At 38.3% G+C, this 17,763-nt stretch overlaps 2 protein-coding genes across 3 annotated transcripts; both read left to right on the forward strand.

Moving 5' to 3' along the window:
• The first annotated feature begins 354 nt into the window (after positions 1–354).
• On the forward strand, positions 355–15,635 carry LOC109000368 (putative GPI-anchor transamidase). 2 transcript variants are annotated; one of them, XM_018977210.2, is made up of 11 exons: positions 355–669; positions 751–964; positions 2,769–2,810; positions 2,926–3,070; positions 4,405–4,634; positions 5,010–5,067; positions 6,766–6,843; positions 6,989–7,077; positions 14,254–14,335; positions 15,059–15,247; positions 15,325–15,635. In XM_018977210.2, exons 2-11 carry the CDS (start codon positions 804–806, stop codon positions 15,463–15,465), a joined length of 1,215 nt encoding a protein of 404 aa, XP_018832755.1. In that variant the 5' UTR covers positions 355–669; positions 751–803; the 3' UTR covers positions 15,466–15,635. The 2 variants fall into 2 exon arrangements, with proteins under 2 accessions (XP_018832755.1, XP_035538683.1); XM_035682790.1 differs by lacking the exon at positions 355–669 and having other exon boundaries at positions 748–964; positions 2,602–2,810.
• Positions 15,636–15,718: 83 nt separating this feature from the next.
• On the forward strand, positions 15,719–17,394 carry LOC109000369. Its single transcript, XM_018977212.2, has 2 exons — positions 15,719–16,832; positions 16,934–17,394. Exons 1-2 carry the CDS (start codon positions 16,706–16,708, stop codon positions 17,179–17,181), a joined length of 375 nt encoding a protein of 124 aa, XP_018832757.1. The 5' UTR covers positions 15,719–16,705; the 3' UTR covers positions 17,182–17,394.
• Positions 17,395–17,763: the final 369 nt, after the last annotated feature.

Consider the following 17,763-nt stretch of genomic DNA (forward strand, 5'->3'; position numbering starts at 1 on the left):
GAAAATAAAAATGTAAATAAATAGAAAAAATGAGGTTGTAGATTTACCAAATAGCTTATAAAAATAGATCAAGATATTTTCTTGCCTCTTATGAGATGTGAAAAAAATAAGAATGTGAGATTTTATTAATGACAAAAAATAGGTGTGAGTATAAAAAATTATTGAAAAATTAAAAAAAACCTAGACAACTAAGTACTAAGTAAAATTTTTGAAAATATTTTGAGGAGATAAATTATCTTTATGTTATGACATTTTTAAAAAACTATATATTAAAATAAGTTTTAAAAATTTTTGGGACCAAACATTAATATAGGTCCGCCCCTGCTTTTAAGCTATATTTCTTCAGAAGTAATCATTAATCAGATTTAAAAAATATATTCTAACCCCAATTTCATGCCCAGGTTTTTAGGTGCTTGATAATCTTCTCATTTTTTTTTAATCTGATCTGGAAGTGTTTGGTGCCATTTTACAGTGTTTGTTTAGCGTTGGGTTAGTGTCATCTGATCTGGGAGAGAGGGTCAAGGGTCCTGGGAAAGAGGGTCTTGGTCGAGTCTGGAAGAGAGTTCTGGGAGAGGGTCTTCAGTCTTGGGCAAGGCCGCGAGAGTTTGGAAGAGAAATTTTACATAAGTATCATTGGAGGGTGTTTTTGGGGCACTAACGGAAGGACCGGTTAGAAGATTTTCTCTTGACCGAATTTCCATTGCTTATATTTTGAGGAACCTAACCAAATCAATCTCTCGTATTGTGAAGGAGAAGAGAAGAAATTAGTTTTTGACGACTAGCTGAGGCGAAGGCCGAAGAGAATGCGGTTCAAGATGTACGGTTCATTCCGGTGCAGAATGGTGCTGCTGCTTTTGTTTCTGCTTCTGGATTGCAACTTCAGCAATTGTTTAGCGGACACTTCTTCTGAGGCTACTATGCACACTAACAACTGGGCTGTTTTGGTCTGCACCTCTCGGTTCTGGTAACTCAAGCTTTACTTTTCGCTCAAAAACTTTTACATTTATGATTTTTGAACCATTGAAAAGCATACCAACGTTATTATTAATGTTATTTCTTATCATTTGTATTGTTATGGAGAAATCAATTGTACCCATTTTGTATTTTCTTATGATTTTTTTTATAGGTAATCAAGATGTTTTATTCACAATGTAATAGGCATAGCCAAGTACAAAGGAAGTATACATGAGTAATACCTAACAAGATTTACAATCTCACGATTGACACTGCCCGTGCATATTTTTCTTATTTCCTTGGAGATTTTTGTTTAATTGCTTGATAAGCTGTTAATGGACCTACATGATAAACAATATACTAGTCTGGATTTTGGTTCTGTTTTGTCCTCTGTTTTTTTTTTTTTTTTTTTTGCCCTTTCTGTATTTGATGTAAGTGACTGGGAAATAGGAGCAAACATTGCCAATATTCTAAAGGTTCCATTGATATTAGAATTCATGTTTAACTGCCGTCCTATTGCCAATAATCTTAAGGTGCCGTTGTGATTGATATTTGAATTCATGTTTAACTGCTTATGTTGCATCATTGGCAACATCACTTGCAAGTAAATGGAACTCATGTGTCATTTGACTCATTTCTGTCCAAATGAATCTTTTCCAATGTTGCAATCAAGATGAAATTAAAGTTATGTGCCAAATGATTTGTACATATGTGTGATGTTTGAGTATCAGTATTAGTTCTTTGTAAATTTGATATTTTGACCTCAGTGATGCATCATTCGAACTTCGTAACCGAAAAAAATGGTGAATATTGATCGACGAATCATGCTGATGCTTTGCTTTTAGTAGGTAACTGGTATTTGAGTTTCCTAACAAATTAATTATGTTGTTCCCTTTCTTAGATGATAAATGGTTGAAGATAATATCAAATAATTTATGTCCATTTTTTTGTATCCAATAATGGGAAACAATTAATTTTCCTCTAAAAAATAAATTCATAATTTCTTGACTGACTGAAAAGAAGAAAAACAGTATTTTAATGTTTTATTACCATTGATGCATCACTTCCATATTTTAAGGAGAGAAACTTGACAATTTAGAGCTTGAAGGACCTTGGGTCTATATTGATACGAGACTAGAATAATCTTGTAATTACCTATTTGTTTTGCAAACTTGGGCTAGAGTTCTGCACCTAGTAGTTTCCAATAACGAGGTCTTTCACTTTTAGTCATCTAGAACCTTTAAAAGTTATTCAGAGAAAGACTTCTGGCATATAGTTTTTTTTCCTTTTAATGTTTTTTCCTATAAAAATGTAGCTTTTTAATTTCTGGAATTATAATCAAACCTTTACTTTTCTTAGAATTCCAACTCTTCCATGGAGGTGACAGGACCTAGTATTGTCTCCTTTTCATTATATGTTTTATTTTGAAGAACTACGCAGATGTTTGTTTTGACTTACGGTGGATTTCTGACATACATTGTCAATATCTATGTGACTGAACAGTACTCTTGATACTAATTTATATGCTGTTTCTGTGTATAACATACACTGTTTTTTACAGTGCTCAACATAAAATGTCACTGTTGCCCCAATTTTTAAGCATTGAAATCATATTTGTAAGACTATTTTTTTTCTTTCTACCTCTAGAAGCTCCCGAGTAATTGATATTTGATGTCGGGCCAGTCAAGACACAATATAATATCAACATCATATGTGCCGAGCTGCTTGATATGCATTATGAGAAACTTGAGCCGTTGCATCACAAGAAATTTGGCTTATCCAGTTGAATAACTTACATCTATGTCCTTGTTCAGGTTTAATTATCGACACATGGCTAATACTTTATCCTTGTATAGGTAAGAAAATAGATTTAAATAGCTTTCTTTGTTAGGCTTTTGATTGTTGTTTCTTTTGGGATCCCTCTTACCTGGTAACCATAGATTGAAAATCTTCCAATCCTTTATCTTCCAGGACAGTTAAGCGGCTAGGAATACCTGATGAGAGAATAATCCTCATGCTGGCAGATGACATGGCTTGCAATGCCAGAAACAAATACCCTGCCCAAGTTTTTAACAATGAGAACCACAAACTTAACTTGTACGGAGATAATGTTGAGGTGAGTCTTGTATCTCCAATTGGGCTTTTGATGCTTCTAAAGAGCAAATGTATCTATATGGTTACTCCAAGCTCTGATCACCTTAGACACCTAGGAACGGTAGCATTCATTAAGAGGCTGTTCTTTTGTTTGGATAACGATATCAATAAATTCTGAATCTATTATTTCTTTTGATTATATTCTTTAGTTGTTCTTTTGGATTTGATTTGGCTTGATTGGTATTACATTTACCATCTGTGCCATACATACACCATCCTAAATGGTGCCATAAAGAGCTTGGAATGATCACCATGTCTAATCTATATGACATATTCCTATAATGCCTTTGTTTTTTTATTCCTCATGATGATGGCTACCACTTTTTTTTATTGCTTGTTATCTGTGGTAGCTTAGAAATATCCCAGTTGGTCATCTAAGAATGAATATTAAGATTACTTATATATATAAAAAAAGAATGAATATTAAGATTTAGGTGCATACCCAATAATAATGGGAGACAAGGTCTATGATAACTGTGACTGGTGTAGGTTTAACATTCGCAGTTGTACTTTAGGTCAATGGAATATATCTGTGGTGGGCCCTCAACTTGTTTGCCTTCTAGTTAATTGTCCTTCAAGAATACCATCAACCTAGTTAAAAGATCTGCAGTTTTCCCAGTATGGATACTTTGAGCAGATCTACTGCCTCCTCTAATCATGAATTCCTTAAATGCACAGATACAATTTTGGGTAGTATCGTAAACTTGAGCCTTATCGTTTGAAAGAAAATTCAAGTTCAGTTACTTCCAACCTTTTGTTAATGGAAAATCTCCTGTCCTTTGAGACAAAAGAGAGGGGCCTTTATAGAAAGAGGAGATTCGATTAGCAACTCTTATATGCTCATCTAAATTTTTTTATTTCACATGCATGGTGTGACTTGTGAGATTATCTGAAACTACATTGATTTGTGGGATAGGATTACCCCTCCTTCCCATCCTTCCATTTTATAGTCGAATGTATTGGTGACCCATAAAGTTTCTATGTTTTCTGGTATTTAACCAAATGCAAAAGTTGTAATTATCTTGTTCGGTCATATTATTTGTTATGTAGGGATGTAGATTTTTGTACTGTGGATATTATATTTTCTAGCATGCCAAAGACACTCTGAAAAGTGCACCTGCTCCCTCTCTTTTCTTTGAATTTTTGCAAATAGTTCAGTGGTGTATTAGACTGTCCATCATATGCAGGTATCTTGAAAGTTTTATGTTCCTTGCTTCAGGTTCGTAATAACCAAGGACTTTTGATAATTGGTTTTCTAGAATGGACTCTCATTTTTTACTGATTGCAATCTCTCAGGTAGATTATCGAGGATACGAAGTGACAGTTGAAAATTTTTTACGGGTATTGACTGGGCGTCATGAGAATGCCGTTCCAAGATCTAAGCGTCTTTTAAGTGATGAAGGTAGCCACATCCTGCTTTATATGACGGGACATGGAGGAGATGAGTTTTTGAAATTTCAGGACTCAGAAGAGCTTCAGAGTCATGATTTAGCTGATGCTGTGAAACAAATGAAAGAAAAGCGTAGGTAGGGAAAATCTTCTACTTTTATGCATGTTTCCCATGATATCTGTATTTGAATTTTTTTTTTTTTTAATTTCAATTAAGAACAAAGAAAATCAATTGTGGAGGCTCTAATGGCATCTGGTTCTGCCATGTAATTGGAATTCTGCAAATAATTTCCTTCACAATAAAAAAAAGTTTGGCTAACCAGAAGACATGCGAGTAATTAACTTCTTTAAATAGAAATTTCGAGGTGACTTGACTTTGTGTATCTAATAAGAAAAGTTTGACTGTCTCTCTCTCTCTGTCTCTCTCTCTCTCTAATCTTGCTGACTATCAATCTAGATTAGCTCTGGTGGAAAATGAGCTGATAACTTGTTAATAATGTTAAAAACTCCAGATTCAAGGAGCTGCTCATAATGGTGGACACTTGCCAAGCGGCAACTCTCTTCTCTCAGGTATGTGACTCCTAAAGGGGGTGATGTTCTTAGAATACCACTAACGTGGATAATTTGTAATCAAAATCCCTATTTAGTTTTAAGGAATTTTACTTATCTGTTTAGTGGAACATCTACATTTCACCGAGAACATTAATTTTTGTTGGCATTGTTGACATTTTCAGAGACAATAGGGGAAAACAGAAAGATCACATTGCTGACAGTTCATAGTTCTCAATTTGATCTCTAGAATTCCTGACTCACAGTACTTATAAAAAAAAAATAGAATTCCTGACTTACATTTCATTATAACCAATTGCAAGACCGAACAGATTGTTTTTGTTAATCCAGTAACAAGCTTAACTGGAATTGCCTACCCAAATAAATCATATGAGCTAAGATGCTACAGATTCATCTCATAACTCATGCCTTGCTGCATACTGAATGAGATTAGACAACGAATTGGCATCTTGCTTGCACAGGGTACACCTGTTAGTGATATCAAGGTTTACCAGGTCAAGCCTCAAGACAGGCCAGGCACAGAAATCGAGGGTCAATGTGCTGGTCTAGAGTCTGAATAATGAGCCAAAGTGTGGTCCCGTGAAAATAACATTCCATAAAACTTCTATAATTCCTTTTTATAAAATATACGTTACAGTAATGTTAGTAGAGGCATGCATACGAACATAAATTAATGAAGCATCATCAATCTTGGTCAGGATTGATAATCTTGATCTTATAAGGCCTAATATTAACTAAGATTATAAACAGTGCTCAAAATTCCTGTAAACCTTCCCTTTATGTATGCAAAATGTAGACTATGCTATGGTTACAAAAAGCTCCTTGTAGCATGATGTTCTCAATTTATTTAGATTATTAACTTTTCCATTCTTCAAGACCAAGATAATAAATGTGCTTGCTAACTCTTCAAAAAGGAATTCAACTTGTGAAACTTCTGCATGTATGCCACAAATGATCCTTATTCTTAGGCGGACCTCCTATTCTGCGTGTTATTGGCCTAAAAATTTCCTCGCCACTGGTTGTAAATGTCAAAAAATTGGATGAAAAAATTGAGAGTTGTTAACCTCAAATGTTGATTAAAAGATACGGGAATTAGCAATATGCAGTGGATAGCCAGCACTCTTATTGTTCATCATGCCTAAATGATAATTAGTTTGGTAAAATAAAAAAGAAAACAATCCCAGTGTGAAGTTCCTTTTGTATTCTGTGTATGAATTCCAGATTTACTTTATCTGTGTTACATACATATCTTTAGTACTGTTCATGATAAATCCTTTAGCTGTTCCATTCTGATATTATTAACCTAACATGTAATTCTGTGATTTTAGCATTGTTTACATCTGCCATCAATCTGTGTTATCTATTTTCTAGCTTTTGTGAGATTTTATGGAGGCTGTAACCGTGTCTGTTGTATGAACAATGCATGCCTGCCCCCCCCCCTCTTTTGAGGCACTATCTTTATAGTGAGATCTATATATTATCGCGACAGTTTTCTGAGTAGGATGTCTCTGTTACTATGGTGTGCCAGTCATGTCATCTGGCCACTGCTATATATGATCCAACTGGTTTATGCACTTGGGGTTGTGCTTGTCCCAAATGAGCTTGGCATTGTGAGATTAATCTAGTTATCATGGCATACAAACTGTGGCCCTTCTAGTAATTTATTTAGAAATGGATTAAAGTTCGTTTCTTGAGCAGCTTCAATCACCTGGTGTCTTGACCATTGGAAGCAGCATGAAGGGAGAGAACTCATACTCACATCACTTGGACTCAGACGTAAGTGCATTCTTTTCTACAGTATTTTCCATCTGTGGACCATATAAATAAAGTGTGCATCAATATAACTTTCTTTGACTTTTATTTCACCAGGTCTTAGGTACCACATAGTAAGATTTCTTGTTATTCTGTTTATCTTAAACAGGTTGGTGTTTCAGTTGTGGATCGTTTCACATTTTACACCCTTGGATTCTTTGAAAGGCTAAATATGTACAATAATGACTCATTGATCAGGTATGTTGAACTCTTCTTTACTGATAAAAAAAATCAGGCATGTTGAACTAGAAGTAAAAGAATAACTGCAATTCATATTGCCTCGTTATATTCAAGAGAGACAAAAACTTGAAAAAAAATATATTGCCTCCTTATTATGCTCTTTTCAGCCCCTATACTTTGCTATTTGTGTTATTTTCAGACCCTCACCTATAGTTAGTTTTCTATAAGATTCAATGCTGTTGGGGCTAGGAAAGTCTTGATTTTGAATTTGAACACTGCCTTCGAATTGTAGTGTCATTTATGCCTGTCATAGTTTTGTTTTCCTTCATCTGTTGAGGAGTGCCTCTACCTTTATTTCACTGTAAAATAGGCAAATATTTTTATTTTACTTATATAAAAAGAGAGGCAAATATCCAAAAGGAAGAAAGAATATATTTTTCTGAGTTCTGGTTTCTATTGGACAGGATTTGTTTGGCGGCAATTAGTCATTTTCTTTTAAGAAATCAGTGTTATGATTCTTCTAAAAATTGGAACCATAAAGTTAGCTTTGAAATGATGATAATTTAATAAACTGTGCATATTTACTTGTTTCCTCCAGATCATTTTCCTAATTGGTTTTAATAGTTTTTAAAATTTTGCGTCATTGTGTCCAAACTATCACAGCAACAACTACATCTCTAGCATAAATATTGTTTAATCCATTTTAACATGGCACAACCTATTGTCCAAAGCTCCCCCTCTTTGTGGTATCTCCACAACCATTTACCCAATAAAGCCTTGTTGAAAACCAACAAATTCTGAATTCCCAGCCCGCCTTCTCGTATAGGGGTACAAACTGCAGCCCAATTTACTAAATGAAACTTGAATTCTTCGTCTATTCCCCAGGAAGTCTCTTTGGAATTCTCTATCCGATGAGCCGCTTTGCATGGTATTGGAAATAAAGATAAGAAGTAAGTCGGCAAGTTGGATTGAGTACTTTTTATCAATGCAACTCTACCACCTTTGGACAAGTAAATCCTCTTCCAACTCATCAGTTTACACTCCATTTTTTCCAACACTCCATCCCAAATAGACAGCAATTTAAAGGAGGCACCCAATGGAAGACTAAGATACATCATTGGCAAGGTGGAGACTTTACATCCCAGAATATTGGCCAAGCTCAAAACACTTGGAACATTTCCAACTGGAACTAATTCTAACTTGGCGAGATTCACTTTCAAACCCGAAACCGCTTCAAAGCAAAGTAAAAGAGCCCACAAGGCTTGAATATGATTATGACTAGCCCCACAAAAGACTAAGTATCATCTGCAAATAAGAGGCAAGTCATCTCAAGTGTGTCAATTCTTGCATCCCCTATGACAAATCCAGATAAAAATCCACCTTCCACAAGATCTGCGATCATTTTACTAGAAGTTTCCATTATGAAAACAAAGAGTAATGGAGATAGGGGATCACCTTGCCTCGAACTTCTCGAACTTCCATAGAAACCCATTGGGGTACCTTTCACCAAGATAGAGAAACGTACGGTGGAGATGCAAAATTTGATCGAAGAGCACCATCTCGCTCCATGTCCACCTCTCGAGCATGTGTAACAAAAAATTTCAGTTTACACAATCATATGCCTTCTCCATGTTAAGTTTGCATAATAACCCGGGTTCACCTGTGCAGTGGCTAACCAAGGCCATAGAAGCGTGTACTAAGGATAAGAAACAAGATTTTTTCTCCACTGTCCGGGAAGGTCGGCGTAGTTTCACAGCACATCGCTACTCGAATGCTCGTGGACGTTATATGGCGGTGGAGGAGTATGGTGGTGGGGGAGGAGGAATTTTATTTTCATTCCTGAAGAGGGGGGCAGTAGTTGGAGAAGGATGGGGGAGGTGCTGCGTCATTTTTCCTTAGGTAAGAGAGGGAGTGACGGCTTGGAAGGACTAGGTGGTGTGGTAGGGAGGGAGAACTTGGAGAAAGACCCAAGTACATCCTCGGTGGCGAGGCAATCCTATGCGGCAGCTCTAAAGACGGGACATGCTTCGGGGGTTCAGAGTGTGGGGGGTCTGCCAATCACACCTCAAGACCAGCTTCTCGAGATGCACAAGTCTCTAAAGGAGATGGAAACCCAACTTGTTGAGTTGAAGACAGCGATAACTTTCATGTCTACGAAAATAGATCAGCTTTCAGCTGGAGGCAACAGGGTGGTAAGAAACATGATAGGCCCGAATCCTTTAAACTTAGAAAAAGGAAAACGGAAGATCGGATTCGGCCCTGTCCCTATAACCACCTATAACCAGATCCAGGAGTGTATGGTGGCTCAAAAGGAAATTTGGGTTATTTGAAGTGGGGTCTACATCGGGTATTGGCGTAGAGACATCAGTAATGGAATGTCATTCGCCTCGTGTTACACAGGATAGATCGATAGTCGGTATTACACACTTGGTCCCGGAAGAAACTATGGCTCCTTCGTTAGAGTTGAAGGAAAAAAGGTGTACTGCCGAGGTCTGAAGGAGATGTAGGATCCACTATCATCCCAGAGGTGAAGGGACTTGTTGACACCCCAGAATCTCCAATGGGGACCCCGATACCATTGGAGAGAACCAATGGAGTTAAACCAATGGGCTTGGCGTTGGTGCCTTGTGTAGAGGATTGTCTAGAGTCGGGAGTGCAGGTTGATGGGGACATTGTGGCTTCCCTGGTCTCTCTTCCTCCAATAGCGGATTAGATTTTGCCTAAAGTTAACGAAATTCAGCAGTTCGTGGGAATTTCACATGGAGGATGTGAAGACAAATTTAATGAACTAATTACTACGATCGAGGCAAGCCGCACACTTCAAACCAAATCAAGCTTCAAGAAAAGCAGGGAGTTACAGCGTCTCTTTCTGACAATCAACTACGATGCTAAGGGTGGTAGTTCAACTAGAGGGAAGTCCAAAGGGAGGGTATTGTGAAGATAGGTATCAAGGTGTTGGGGTTGGTGTTCGGGTAGAGTTATAGTTCTACGAGAAACTAGGATTGGGGTCGGGTCTAATGTACTTTGGGTTGGTTTTTTTATGGGTTTTTTGGGTCATTAGGGGCTTGTTGGGTCATTTTGGGCAATGTGTTTTCTTGTATACATTTAGTGTATTTGGTTTCTCTTTTTGATATATACAATATTTTTACTTATAAAAAAAAAATAACCCGGGTTCACCCGACTTGATGCGACTCTCCAAGCATTCATTGGCAATGAGAACCGAGTCAAGGATTTGCTGACCTTGGATGAATGCATTTTGGGGCTTGTATATGATCTTCTCCAATATTGTACTCAATCGAATAGCTAATACGTTCGAAAGGATTTTGTACATTCTACCCACCAAGCTAATAGGACGAAAGTCCTTAATCTCCACCACCCCAGGCTTCTTTGGGATAAGAGTTATGAAAGCAGCATTTAGGCTTTTTTAAAAAATATCCCATTCATGAAACTCTTGGAAGAAGCTCATGATGTCCTCTTTAACTACCTCCCAACATGCCTTAAAGAAGGCCGTAGTGAAAACCCATCAGGACCCAGAGCTTTGTCACCGGCCATACTTCTCACCACCTTGTGAATCTCCACCTCCTCGAAAGGCCTTTCTAGCCAACTTGCTTCATGCTGATCGATCGACCCAAAGACAAGGCCATCCAAACAAGGTCTCCAAGAAAATTTTTCTGAAAGTAATTGCACATAGTAGTTGGTAATATGATCTGTGATCTCAGACGGATTCAATGTAATCTTCCCATCTGCCAACAAGGACTCCATTATAGTGTCTTCTATGCGAATTAGCCATGCGATGGAAGAATTTGGTACATTTATCCCCTTCTTTTAGCCATAAAGCCCTCGATTTATGTCTCCATGAGATTTCATCATTAAATCCATCCTTTCAATATCCGAGGTGACGTACTTTTTGCAAGCCTTTTCTTCTTCTAAAAGCCCCCTCTCCTCTTCCACGTCCTCCAAACCCTGTAATTCATTGAGGGACTTCTTTCGGTGTTCCACATTCCCAAACATTTGCTCATTCCACTTCTTCAAGTCCTCCTTGAGAGCCTTTAACTTACAAGCCATCACATAACTCAGGTTGCCTTGTATGAGATAGGAAGACCACCATTGTCTTACTTGCTCAATGAAGCCTTTAGATTTCAGCCACATATTCTCAAACTTGAAATATTTTTACCTCCCTGTCGCCTCCATGATCAATGAGAATGGGGAAGTGATTCGAACGTAAACTTGGAAACCTTTTTTCAATTAGATCTAGAAAATGTGCATCCCAATCGGCCGAAATGAGGAATCTATCAAGTATTGACCAAGTGGGATGTTCTCTATTACTGGACCATGTGAATGTGCCACCCACTAGAGGAATGTCCAAAAGATCTTGCTCATAATAAAGTTTGAAAAATCCGTCATTGCTAAGCTAGAGCTAGGACCTCCTAGTCGTTTGCTTGGGAAGCGAGTGAAATTAAAATCTCCCCCAATGCACCAAGGAAGGCTCCATAAGCTACAAAGACCTACCAATTCATCCCACATGCTTCTTCTCTCAGTATTAGTATTGGGACCATAAACACCGGCAAAGGACCATTGATACCTATCTTCCACATTTGTGAAAGAAGTAGCCAGCATATATTCCCCCACACACTCATCCGTTTTTTCCACCACTCTTTTATCCCACATTACCAAAATGCCTCCCGAAGCCCCTTAGACGGCAAATACGACCACCCCACATGACAACAATCCACAAACTCCGTATGATTTTATGGGAGATGAGTACCAATTTTGTCTCTTGCAAACATACACATCCACTCTCCAACTACGAAGCTGGTTTCGTACTTTGGTGCGCTTCTCTAATTCGTTCAACCTCCTTACATTCCACGACACTATTTTGAGCTTCATAAAACCCTTGATTTCTTCGTCCCACCACGACTCGCACTTCCTTCATAATTGACCGAACAAGTAAGTCGCTTTAATTTCCTTTCCATTTTCTTGGCTGAATGGCTCTTCATGGTTGCATTGGATTGCCTAGCTTCGATGGCAGCGAGTAAGGCCAAGAACTTATCTTCATAACCAATACATGGGAGCCCAACACACAATTGAATCTCCTTGGCTTTAAGTAAAACCCAATCTGATGCTAGTTGTTCTTTTAGTGGGGACATTAAATTCAATGGAGTAGGCTCAACCCAATGATCATCAGCTCCAATATTCTTACCTGCTGCTACCTCCACCAATTGGAACTCCCCCTCGTTATTATTGTGTTTAGAGACTCTGGGCTTGAATATAACTAAGGTGCCAGCATCGGTTTGGTTGTCACCCTCAGAGCTGTCCCCCATTGGCATCTCAGTGTCCATTGGAGGCTCCAGTGCAAGCACAACAGCTATAGGACTTTCAACTGTGTCAAAGAAGGTCGCCGGCTCACTCTAGCCCTCTTCCTCTGTCTGGGTACCCTTCGTACGTTTGATGTCAACTCCGGTATGCCGTCTACTAGAGGCCCACCCACTAGGTCGCCTAGTCCAGGCAGTGGGTTTTTGTCTATTTTCCGTTACTCGTAAGCCCCTTGTACATCTAAAACAAGCTGTCTCAGCTTCGATCTCTGTCGTCGGCATCAACTCTGGCAATGGGTCGACTAGAGGCCCACCCTCCGGGTTGCCTGGTCCGGGCGGTGTGGTCTGTCTTTTTCCATTACTTGCAGGCCCCTTGTACATCTGAAACAACCAATCTCGACTTCAATCTCTATCGGCGGTGTCAAATCTGGAGATGGGTCGACTAGAGACCCACCCACTAGGTCGTCTGGTCTTGGCAATGGGTTATGTGTGGTTGCTGGCCGGTGATTGGATGACATCGGCAAGTCATTGCCGATAACAGGCACAAGGCCCGTTTCAGGAGGCCTTGGAGGTTTAGCCCGCCAACTATTGGGCTGGGCTGTAGCTTTGCCTTTCTCGGCCCAAGTGTAACGCCTCTCCTAACCCAGCCTATTTTTACTCGGCCACCTTTGCCCAAGCCCAGTCTACAATTATCCACTCGTTGAATCATGTTATTGACCAAAATTCTTAACTGTATCAGATCTTGTTTAAGAAGGGAAAGATCTTCTTCCCTCTCCTTGCGTCCTCTCTCGGTCAGAGAGCTTCTTACCATTTCAACATTATTTCTGCTGACTTGAGCATGCAGTGCATGTCTCCGTCCTTCTCTTTCAACGGCTATCTCCTTTACTTTTGAATACCCAGAATTACCCTCGACCCTTGGTGTTGCTGCTACTGCATCTCCCTGAGCACTCATTACCATTTCTTGACTGCCAGCAGCAAGTCCCAATGACCGGACCACCTCTGCATAGGACTTAGGCAGTGTGTTTATCGACACTTTCTAGTTTGAGTTTTGAAACCTTGACAACCCAACCTTTCTCCCCTTCCCCATGCTGCCGTAAGCTTTCTGCAGTGCAACCACCATTTTTTTTCCACCCTTTCCCCTCCATTTCTTCTGGTACAAAAACAAAATTCCATCTGCCACCATTGCCATATTCCACTAACGCCATATATTGACCTTGAGCATTGAAACATCTCTGAGCAATGTAACTTCTATAACCATCCCTTGAGGTTGCAAAGAACTCCTTTTTATAACCATGTGAACATTCCTCAAGGGCTCTAATCAACCAGTTCACAGTGAACATCTCCAGGACCAATGCTTTTGTAACCTTCCAACTTCTCTCAGTTATGCGAATCCATTGGCTACCTTCCTCAGACAGTTCAAAAGGTTTAGAATCTGCTTCATGAAACCCATGATAATCTCGTAGTTAAGCACCAGAAATCATCACCAGTGAGAAAGTGTACAGAGAGAAAGTGTACGGACTTTACAGAAACATTTCAAGATTTTTTTAACAGGCGTATTTGTATAAATCCCGTTTAGAAGAATACACATGAATCATCTCTTTATGATTCATCTCTGGATGTCCAAACTGTCACAGCAACAACTACATCTCTTGATGTATTTAGCATAAATATTGTTTAATCCATTTTAACATGGCACAGCCTATGGAAACTAACAGGCGTATTTGTATAAATCCCATTTAGAAGAATACATATGAATCATCTTTTGCATATACAGTGATTACATTGGCATTTGGGAATATCTAATACAGTCTGCAGATAGATGATTATGCATAATTTTTTATTCAAATAAAGACCTGTACCGTGGATTTGTGGTTATTTGCAGTCTTTTCAGTTCATATAATCCTAGTATGTTGATGTCAACAGCATATTACCGAACAGATCTATACCAACGCCATTTAGAGGAGGTATGGAAGTTCTAGACTTATTTATGTTGCTATTGATCTTCCAATTTTACAATGTGTTGAAGTTGCTGCTTCCTAATTATCTGTGATGTAATTAGAGTCACATTATGCTACCCTTTATTAAAACTCCTTTATGTAAAAAAAAATTGAACTTTCATAACCTATAGCTGGCTTTCCACAAGTCTTTGCTGCCTGTGGGAAAAAAAAAAAAAATTCCTGACTCCTTTATGGAAAAATAATCTGTCCCTGAAATTGTTTTGTGTTCCAATTAGAAGCAGTTGCTGGGCTTTTATTTCTGACTGCAATGGAACTTGAAGTCTCCTAGCATTTAATATTCTTTTGGGTATTTTGTATGATGTTCTGTTATATTGCATTTAGATCTCAAAAGGCTGTCTGATTTTTCCTTTAATCCTCATTTTGTTAATGTGATGTACTATTGAGAGCATTGTCATGTTCACAAAATGAAAGCATCAAAATGCCTTCCATGGGCTGAATTATATAGGAGGGATTAGGTTATTTTCTGGTTTAGGCATAAAAAACTGATTTGCGTATTTCAGTTTAAGTATCTGTTAAGCTCGAAGCAACTCTACCACTTCATATCGCGTATTCCTCAAAGATTAAAGCAACATCTAAAAATTTGCATCTTTGTATTCCTATTTCGAATGGTTTTCTTTTTATATTTGTTCAGCTCAAAATAAAGTTTCGGTATCTCTGTCATCTCTCTAGGTACCTGTGACAAACTTCTTTGGCTCAGTCATGGAAATGATACATACTGATTCAGCTTATAGTCTCCTGTCAAGAAAGGAGTCTTTCAGGGTTGAAATCAAGATGTCTGCAGATAAATCAGTCCCTGACAAGAAAAGATTAATGGACAATCCCAGTCGTTTGGATCAAATTAGCGAACTAAACATAGAGGTAAAACTTATTGTGTAGCCTTACTTTTGACTTTAATTATACAATTGTAGTAAAGAGGGAAGGTACATGTGGTGCAGGATCAACATGGCGCTTTAAAACGTATATGGAGTACTATTCAAAAAGAGATGGAAAAAGTCGAAGATGTTGATGCCTTTGTGAGCTATGGCTTAGTACTAATAGTTCCATTGTTGACGGTTTCCATGTGGCTAACATGGTGAAACTTTGAGGCAACATATAATTTCTCTTTCTCCAGACCTTTATCCCCTGCCCAATGACCTTACATTTGATTCCCTTGTATGCTAGAGGCTAAGAAGAGAAAATATGGTCAGACCTTGTTCAAAGCCGATCCAGCATTCGAAAATATATTCAAGTGTAGATTTTGAAGTGATTAGAGGACATATGTTGCAATATTCGAGGAATTTTGTCAACTCATAAGACTTAACAAATACACCCACTGGCCCCTTAAAAGACCTTAATACACTAGTTTAAAAGAGAAAAACCAACTTCTGAGGGTGCGGTGCAAGAGACCGAAGTTTATTCTGCAAAGATGGGTCCGAAAGCCCTTACTTTGGAGAGGTTCCCCGACATGAAAAGAAAAGAGCAAAACCAAGTACTATGTTTGGGTGTATTTGGTGCTACATCCACACTGCAACTAGTACAGTACTTTATCTTCTTTTTTAGCTTGCCCAATTCTACCATGGAAAACGCTGTATGAAATTGTTTTGGCGCACCCCTTGCGCACGAAACATGGCGTGGCTGCGTTTTGGCGATTTGAAACCAGCGTCTTCTCTCCCCTTCTCTTCTCTGACATTGATGATACCCCTTGCACCTTTTTCTCTGTTTCCTTCAAATTTTCAGCACATCCCATGTTCGGTACAGACAATTCTCAAGCCCCTTCTCCATATTTTCTTCCAGAAAAGTGCCTTTTACCCTTCCGTATTTTCTGTTTTGGCTCTATAGACTCTAGTCTATAAGATTTCATGCCCAACCAAAAGTTTTCAAGAAGAGAGTACAATTTTAGTCAGTCTCAGTCCTCTTCTTTGTTGGTGAGCACCTTTGTTCCCCATCCATCCCCCCAAGCTGTAGACAACTATTACTACCAATTGTTGGAACCCAAATATTTAATTTCTGTGTATTGTGTTCTATCATTAAGTTTTTTTTTTTTTTTCGGTTTAGTAGAAAAAGTTCAGACCTTCCAAATCTGCATCTCTAACAATTTAGGGCGTGAGATTTTTTTTAGTTTTGGTTTTGCTTGGTAAACACTGTTTGTGAAACGGATTTCACAAACAGTGTCAAAGTCCACTGATTTGATTCCTTGTCTCAAACCAGGGTATTGAGAGAAATGTTGAAGGTATCTAAAGTATAACACTTCATGCAAGATTTTTGTGTTCACATCTGAAATATTTAAGATTTTTGCGTCTGGGGTTTTCAGTATAATGCAAATTGAAGGCCTCGAACATGGCCAATCTTGTTCCCGGTGTCCTCCTCGGGCTTTTGCAGTACATGAACAGAGATATAAAGGTTGTCGGAGAGCACAGGTCGTTGTTATTGCAAGTTGTGAGCATTGTTCTGGCGCTTGCAGGCGGTGAGTTGTTCCCAAACAAAGGCTTTTTATCTCAAGGTTTCGGGTTCCACTCATGCCACTTACGTATCTCTCCCTGATGAGCATGATGATCTTATTCTTAGTGACAAGATCCAACTGGGTCAGTTTATTCACGTTGAGCGTGGCTAATTCGGAGATCGGAGAAGAAGGGCACCTGCAGATCGGAGCTAATTGCGCGGAGGAGAAGAGAAGAAGGGGAGATGATTTCGCGGAGGGAGAAGAAGGGGAAAACGCTGGTTACAATCAAAAGGCCAAAACGCAACGTTTAATATTGACAAGTTATGTTTCGTGCGCAAGGGGCGTGCCAAAACGATTGCATACAAATCTCTGATGATTTGAACTTTAGAGGCACAAAACCAAACCTTTTGTTGATTCAGAGTGACCGCAGCTACACGCTTGCACCATAGAACCTATCCCCAAGTCCATTCTACTGTTTTGGGGGCAATCGAGTTCCTCCTATTTGTGTTCAAAATTTATGCGTGCAGGTTGTAACTTGTTGCTTGCTCTTCTCAGTTGCTTCTTCAATTTACAGTGGTTTCCTATTTGTTTTTTCTAATGAATAATGCTAGAGTCTGGGACTCTCGCTGGGTCTAACTTGTGTTTGTTTATATGTTTTTTTTTTTTATATATATTTTTTTAACAATTTTAAATATTTTAAAAAAATAAAAAATATTTACAATATTATTAAAAAATATTTCGTTTATTACGAAATAAAATAAAAAATATTAAGGTAATATTTTTTAATAATTTTTTTTTTTACTTTCTAATTAAGGAAATACTTTTTAACGATGTTTTAAATTTATTTTATTTTTTAAAAATATTTAAAAGTGTTAAAAAAATCTATATAAAAAATAACTTAAAAAAAATCATGAAAAAACACATGTTAGAGCCAGCGGGAGCCCCAAGCGATGGC

The sequence above is a fragment of the Juglans regia genome, chromosome 11 (genome assembly GCF_001411555.2).
Source record: "Juglans regia cultivar Chandler chromosome 11, Walnut 2.0, whole genome shotgun sequence".
In the NCBI taxonomy this organism is placed as follows: domain Eukaryota; kingdom Viridiplantae; phylum Streptophyta; class Magnoliopsida; order Fagales; family Juglandaceae; genus Juglans; species Juglans regia.

Excerpts from the sequence above, each read along its gene's own strand:
- LOC109000368 (XM_018977210.2), top strand. The coding sequence starts at position 804 with ATGCGGTTCAAGATGTACGGTTCATTCCGGTGCAGAATGGTGCTGCTG. Across the intron at positions 3,071-4,404 it reads TGTACGGAGATAATGTTGAG|GTAGATTATCGAGGATACGA; the intron begins GTGAGTCTTGTA and ends GCAATCTCTCAG. Across the intron at positions 14,336-15,058 it reads ACCAACGCCATTTAGAGGAG|GTACCTGTGACAAACTTCTT; the intron begins GTATGGAAGTTC and ends TCATCTCTCTAG.
- LOC109000369 (XM_018977212.2), top strand. The coding sequence starts at position 16,706 with ATGGCCAATCTTGTTCCCGGTGTCCTCCTCGGGCTTTTGCAGTACATG. Across the intron at positions 16,833-16,933 it reads TGTTCTGGCGCTTGCAGGCG|TGACAAGATCCAACTGGGTC; the intron begins GTGAGTTGTTCC and ends TCTTATTCTTAG.